The sequence below is a fragment of the Carlito syrichta genome, unplaced genomic scaffold (genome assembly GCF_000164805.1).
Source record: "Carlito syrichta isolate Samal-C Ts95f unplaced genomic scaffold, Tarsius_syrichta-2.0.1 Scaffold297336, whole genome shotgun sequence".
Classification (NCBI taxonomy): Eukaryota; Metazoa; Chordata; class Mammalia; order Primates; family Tarsiidae; genus Carlito; species Carlito syrichta.
Window position 1 is genome coordinate 59292 of NW_007241432.1, and position 7653 is coordinate 66944.

The window sequence follows — 7653 nt, forward strand, 5'->3', positions numbered from 1 at the left end:
TCCTTCCACCTCAGCCTTCCAAGTAGCCGGAATTACAGGCATGCGCTACCACGCCCGGCTGATTTTTTTTGTTTATCGTAGAGATGAGGTCTCACCAAGTTGCCCAGGCGGGTCTCGAACCCATGGGCTCAGGCAATCCACTCACCTCAGCCTCCCAAGGCGCAGGATTACAGCCTGAGCCACCGAGGCCGGCTTATACTTATTTTAAAAATTAATAAGAGATGCTATAGCCCTAATGAAATAATGTATCTGGGCAATAATCTTCAGCTGCTGCTTAAAGCATTAGACCAACAGCTGGTAGGGACCGTTACAATGAACTGTTCAAGGGGGCTCTCCATACCTAAGCCTCCCAGTGTGATGTAACAAGAAGTACACAAGTTTCATCTCTGAAACATTCTTGTCAAAAAAACAAATCTCATGATCAAGCTTTCAGATCTAACTCCCAGAGTACAGAAATTTTTTTTTTTTTTTTTAAAGAAGCAATTTCTCGCTGTCACCCAGGCTGAGGTGCAGTAGTGCAATCAAAGTTCACTGCAATCGCAAACTCCTGGGCACCACACCCAGCTAATTTTTTGTAGAGAAAGAGTCTTGCCCTGTAACCCAGGTTGGTCTTGAATCCTGGGCTCAAGCAACCCTCCAGCCTCAGCCTCTCAAAGTGCTGGAGTTACAGGCATGAGCCACCACACCTGGGCTCATAAATGATTTTTAGGGTGGTAGAGATGTGACTAACTTCTTTTTTTTTTTTGAGTTGGAGTTCACTCTATCGCCCAGACTGGAGTGCAATGGCATGTTCCTGGCCACCGCAGCCTCGACCTGCTGGGCTCCGGCGATCCTTCTGCCTCAGCCTTCCAAGTGGCCAGAACTACAGGTGTGCGCTACTACACCCGGCTAATTTTTTGATTTATTGTAGATGAGGTCTCGCCAAGTTGCCCAGGGGGTCTTGAAACCGCAGGCTCAGGCAATTCACTCAACTCGGCCCCCAAAGCACAGGATTACAGGCTGAGCCACCGAGCCCAGCTCATTCTCTTTTCATAGCCATGTACCTTTTCAATATAATGAAGAGCTATAATTTCACCAGTTCCCTACTGAGGAAGTCCACTTAGTTCCTGCCTTCTGAAGTTATAATGGGGCACATACACCCGGTAGCAAATTTATCTCTGTGCATATTCAAGTGTACCAGTCAGATGTGCTGTCAGACTGGTACTGTTGGGATATGATTTTCCATCTCGAGATGCTGCTGAATTACAGTCACCATGTTGTACATGATGAGGTCACTAGAACCGTATTCACCTTACTATTGAAAGTTTGTACCCCTTGACTGACATCTCTCTACATCTCCCACTCCTCTGTGTGGTAATTTCTGATATGCTAATGTGGTAATTTCTGATATGCTAATGTGGTAATTTCTGATTTCAAGTTTTCACATAGACAATTGTATTCATCTTTCTCTTATAGCTTCTAGGCTTTATAACGTCTCATGATGGCAAAACAAAACTCATTCTAGGGGGATCCAATCTGCTAGTGCTTCAACTAGCTAAGGCACAGTTTTCAACATTTTTCAATGAACAACCCATCTACTCCACCCTGGTTGATCACACGCCCTTCATAATACAGTATACTAAATTACCACATAGATTTCAGTCACTTTCTGTAGTCTCAGTTTCTTCCATTAATTTATTCCTTCCCTAACATTAATCAGGCCATTTAAAAAGTGAATTAAGGCCGGGCATGGTGGCTCAAGTCTATAATCCCAGCACTTTGGGAGGTCGAGGCGAGAGGATGGCCTGAGCTCAGGGGGTCAAGACCAGCTTAGGCAACTTGTTGAGACCTCGTCTCTACAATAAAAAAATTAAAAAAAAAAAAGCCGGGTGTCATAGCATGTGCCTGTAGTTCCAGCTACTTGGAAGGTTTGCCTAAACCCAGCTGCTCGCGACTACGGTGGCCACGAGCTTGCCACTGCACTCCAGCCAGGGCAACAGAGTAAGACTCTGACTCAAAAATAAATAAATAAATAAATAAAGTTTATTAACATTCTGGGTTAGTAAAAATGCTAAGAATTGTGATCCAAAAAGCTGAAATCACTGAGATTTCAACCTATACATCTGTATACCTATCAGTTTGTGAAACCTGACATCTTAAAGTTATGACTTCTTTACATAAGACCACTGGTTTAGACAGAATTTATTCTAAATGCCATGGGTGAGGAAACTCTTTCAGTTCTACATTTTTCACTGGCTCCTTCACTCCGAGCTCAATCCCCTTTCAGTCTTCACTCAGGAACTTGAATGGGATCAAACCCTTCAACTGATCTCTGTTCACATTAGTGATGGAGAATTAGTGATAAAAAAGAATGAAAATGGAGTGACTCTAAATCATATATTCTCAATGGGGGAAGGAGTGAAAATTGGTCTTAAAGAGTAAAAAAAAAAAGCCGGGCTCGGTGGCTCAGCCTGTAATCCCGCACCTTTGGGAGGCTGAGGTGAGTGGATTGCCTGAGCCTGCGGGTTCGAGAACTGCGTGGGCAGGCGAGACCTCATCTCTACAATAAAATCAAAAAATTAGCCGGACGTGGTAGCACGTGCCTGTAATTCCGGCTACTCGGAAGGCTGAGGTGGAAGGATCGCCGGAGCCCAGCAGGTCGAGGCTGCGGTGGCCGGGGGCGGCCACTGCACTCCAAGTCTGGGCGACAGAGTGAGACTCCAACTCAAAAAAAAAAAAAAAAAAAAGTAAAAAAAAAAAATTTGATATTACAATCATTTGCAGTCCACCAAAGGATCACAGTACATAAACACAGATATACAGAATATCCATGGTTTTTAAATTTCATGGGGAAGGGAGGGTGTTAATTAGGAAAAAAGTCTAATGGGCTCCTTTGGGGACAATAATGAAAAAAGCTGAGAAATGCTACCTGAAATAGATTCACTAATGTAGATAAAATATGACAGCTAAGCCGGGCTCGGTGGCTCAGCCTGTAATCCTGCACTTTGGGAGGCTAAGGTTGAGTGTACTGCCTGAGCCCGCAGGTTCGAGACCTGCCTGGGCAACTTGGCGAGACTTCATCTCTACAATAAATCAAAAAATTAGCAGGGCATGATAGTGCTCGCCTGTAGTTCTACCTACATGGAAGGCTGAGGCGGAAGGATCGCCGGAGTCCAGCAGGTCGAGGCTGTAGTGGCTGGGAGCACGCCACTGCACTCCAGTCTGGGCGACAGATTAAGACTCCAATTCAAAAAAAAAAAAAAAAGACAGCTACGAAATACTAAATAAATGTACATTAAGACGAAAATGACAGCCAGGCGTGGTAGCATGCGCCTGTAATTCCGGCTACTCGGAAGGCTCAGGGGGAAGGATCACTGGAGTCCAGCAGGTCAAGGCTGCAGTGGCTGGGCCCAGCCACTGCACTACAGTCTGGGCGACACAGTGAGACTCCAATTCAAAAAAAAAAGACCAAAATGAAATGCTATCCTACAAACACTACATTACAAAAATTAAAGTCTGATAACACAGTGTTAGTGATAGTGTGTGTACTGCTACTGGGAGTATAAACTGATACAGCTATTTTATTACACAACAGAAACAAGAAAAGGACATTAAAGACTTATCTTGAGAGGATAAACACGGCCATCCCCTACAACCCAGCAATTCCTCTCCTAGAAATATACCCTAGATAAATCCTTATATACAAGACAAAGACATTCAAAAATATCCATAATATTGTTCGCAACAGTTAAAAAAAAACAACAAAAAAACCTAGAATCAATCCAAATGTCTATGAATAAGGACAGTTTGAGGAATATTTAAGCAGCAATGAAAACAAATACTCAACATGAGTAAACAGAAACATAATACTGAACAATAAAAAACAAGTTTTAAAGACACTAGGAAACTATTTTTATAAAGCTCTAAAACAAGAACACACTATTCAAAAAATTATAAAACGGTAATAAAAATATTTGTAAAAGCAAGAAAATAATACATACATTCAGGACAGTGATGAGGTGGTAGACAACAGAAAGCAGTACTGGCTATGCTCTAGCTCTCAGCTAGAGTGGCAAGAAAACAAGTGTCAATGTATGATTTTGCTTCATAACTTACGTATGTTACATCATTGTTAGTTCAATATTGGGTTCTTGGCAGGAAGAATAAATCAACATCAAATAAAACTTACATCCAATTCAAAAAACAGGTCTCTTTCTTTACTTGCAATCTCATAATCTGCTCGGAGGGCCAAGTCGTGAATTTTGGTACATTCTCCTAAATCCATGCGCTGTGGGAAAGAAAAAATTTACACATGAACATCTACCCATTGTAGAAAGCATGTAACACGACTTGGTATTACAACTTCACCAAGATAAACAATATTTTTTTGAATACTAAAACTATAATAAAAAAAATTAAGAAACAGGAGATGGTTGAAAAGCCTTATTTCAAGCTGGGCTCAGTGGCTCAGCCTTTAATCCCGCGCCTTTGGGAGGCTGAGGTGAGTGGATTGCCTGAGCCCGCGGGTTTGAGACTCAACTGGGCAGTGAGACCTCATCTCTACAATAAATCAAAAAATCAGTCGGGCAAGGTAGCGCATGCCTGCAATTCCGGCTACTTGGAAGGCTGAGGTGGAAGGATTGCCGGAGCCCAGCAGGTCGAGGCTGCGGTGGCCGGGAGCAGCCACTGCACTCCAGTCTGGGCGACAGAGTGAGACTCCAACTCAGGGAAAAAAAAAAAAAAGCCTTATTTCTCTTTTAACACCATGATTATATGATACTTGGAACTGATGAATTTAACAGTATAAGGTTTATATCTTTTAGGCCCGAAGATAATTGAACTATAATCATGAAAACTACACAAATAGCTTTTGCCAGGTTTATTTATTGCTGCATTAGTCGAAGCATTCAGTAAGTGATGGCATAGAGGGGTGAGAGGGGACTTTCAAGGAAAAGGCTGGAAAACAGTATCAGTGCAACAAGTTTCTAGGTATTCCTCCTTGCAATCTCAACTACTCAAAATGCTCAGTGATTAAGATGCAGAAACAAGGAAAAAGAAGAGCAGATAGAAATCAGATTTTGGCAATTACAATACAACCTAACTCTTGGCTTTGTGCAGCTTGTTGTATATCAAAGGGAATAAAGCCACACAAGCTGATTCAGGGCCAAATGAATCCTCCAAGCATTCTCCTAACTTGGTAAATGACCTGAGACATGTAACTGGCACACTCAGTTGCCCCATTTGAGAAGCAAAAGGCTCTATTACAAAAACAAAATGATCTATGTTGTAAGATTCACTTGATGTACTATTATATGTTCTAACTACATGTAGTACATTAGACAACAGTGCATATTTTGTATCTAAGTCCTGAGTACAAGACTCTGTGCAGACACCTTCTGCCTGTGGTCATCTATACAGCAATAGGGAAGTTTGTATGTTGAGGACCATGGAATCAAGTTATAGGATGCATGTTAACAAGATCAACAACCCAACTAGGAGACACCCTCAATCAGACAAAAAAACGTGGCTATGTAACCAGCCAAAAAAAAAAAAAAAAGGGCACCCAGGAATTCCTTTAAACTAAAACTACAAATGTATTCACAACTATTTCAGAAATTTCATGATTTACAAAATCCTAAACATTCTAGGCAAATTAGAGAAGTTTGCAGTATCTGACTCTTGGGACACTGTGTCATAGAAAGCATGCGCCATGCTCATTAACAAAACCTCGCCAGCAACAAAGCCAGTATTGGGATAGGCAGAGAGCTGGTCTGCTTAGTGTGGAGATCTTCATTTTGGCCACAGATAGTTTCTCCTTCACCATTCATACTCTGAAGTCAGAGGAAGCTCATGTCATGTCGGCTACATGGAAGATCTAGAGGGAGGGCAATAATGGTTTTAGAAGCCAGGGCTGAAAATAAAATCACCTCCCTTAAAAACCTGACAATGTTTACTTCATTTACTCTTCTAAGTTCCAGGTACTATTTATATATATTTATATAAATATATACATATATAGTTTCCAACAATGAAACCAAGCATTACAGTTGGAAAAAATGAATGGTGGCTATCAGAAAAAAATGCTTTAAACAAATGAAGGCTTATAGTTATCACAAATGAAACTAAGCATTATAGCTGAAAAATGAGTGATAGCTTTCAGATAAAAATCCTTTAAATGAGCCGGGCTCGGTGGCTCAGCCTGTAATCCCGCGCCTTTGGGAGGCTGAGGCTCAGGCAATCCACGGGTTCAAGACCCGCCTGGGCAGCGAGACCTCAACTCTACAATAAATCAAAAAATCAGCCGGGCGTGGTAGCGCATGCCTTTAATTCCGGCTACTCGGAAGGCTGAGGCGGAAGGATCGCCGGAGCCCAGCAGGTCGAAGCTGCGGTGGCCGGGAGCGGTCACTGCACTCCAGTCTGGGCGACAGAGTGAGACTCCAACTCAAAAAAAAAATCCTTTAAATGGCTGGGCTCTGGTGGCTCAGCCTGTAATCTCAGCACTTTGGGAAGCCAAGGCGAGTGGACTGCTTAAGCCCGCAGATTCGAGACCAGCCTGAGCAACTCGGCGAGACCTCATCTCTACAATAAATCAAAAGATAGGGCACGCGTGGTAGCATGTGCCTGTAGTTCTGGCTATTTGGAAGGCTTAAGTCGAAGAATCACCTGAGCCCAGGAGATCGAGGCTGCAGTGGCCGTAAGCGTGCCACTGCACTCCAGCCTGGGCGACAGAGTGAGATTCCACTTAAAAAAAAAAAACCTTTAAAAATATTATGCCACTTTTTGAAGAAATCAACACATTTATTCAAAATTAGTTAGAATTTAAGAAAGCTAAAGAGGGAAGGATTATCTGCAGTGATTTCAGTCATTTATAGAAAAGAAGTCCTATAAAGACCACCACCGCTTTAAGATTACACATCGACCTCACAGAATACAAGAAACTATCCTCTCATTTTTTTTTTTTTTTTTTGAGTTGGAGTCTCACTCTGTCGCCCAGACTGGAGTGTAGTGGCCACTCCCGGCCACCGCAGCCTAGACCTGCCGGGCTCCGGCGATCCTTCCACCTCAGCCTTCTGAGTAGCCGGAATTACAGGTGTGCGCTACCATGCCCGGCTGATTTTTTGATTTATTGTAGAGATGAGGTCTCGGTGCCCAGGCAGGTCTCGAACCCGCGGGCTCAGGCAATCCACTCACCTCAGCCTCCCAAAGGCGCAGGATTACAGGCTGAGCCACCAAGCCCAGCTCATCCTCTCATTTTAAGGGTAAAATGTTCATGCACTAGGTAGCGTTTTCTACGTGATGAATCGTTACTTTTATTATTGTCATTGTGGGGAGAGCATCTACCAGAAAACCACTCAGATTTATTAAACCTTTTCAAGCTGGAATTTCTGACAGTGAATAGGAAATGAATGCCAATCTTTGTACCTCTGTTCTTGGGTTGTTGCCTGCTGTTGGATCTGCTGTAGGAAAATGTTATAACTGTTAGTTACAGTTTATTATGGGTACTGATATCAATGCAGATTGACTTCCACCATTCATTTATTTATTTATTTATTTTTTTTTTTTTTGAGCCGGGCTTGGTGAGTGGATTGCCTGAGTCTGCGGGTTCAAGACCCGCCTGGGCAACTTGGCAAGACCTCATCTCTACAATAAATCAAAAAAATAAGCCGGGCATGG

The 7653-nt window shown here is 42.7% G+C and overlaps 1 protein-coding gene across 3 annotated transcripts in view; it reads right to left on the bottom strand.

The window, feature by feature from the left end:
- Positions 1-7653, bottom strand: part of LUC7L (LUC7 like) — a 31975-nt gene that overhangs the window by 20249 nt on the left and 4073 nt on the right. For 2 of the 3 annotated variants that reach the window (XM_008054648.1, XM_008054649.2), the window contains one exon: positions 4169-4267. In XM_008054648.1, the coding sequence (XP_008052839.1) occupies positions 4169-4267 (99 nt within the window). Of the gene's footprint in view, positions 1-3980; positions 4044-4168; positions 4268-7653 lie in introns of those variants that run through there. The other variant, XM_008054650.1, reaches the window with a different exon arrangement.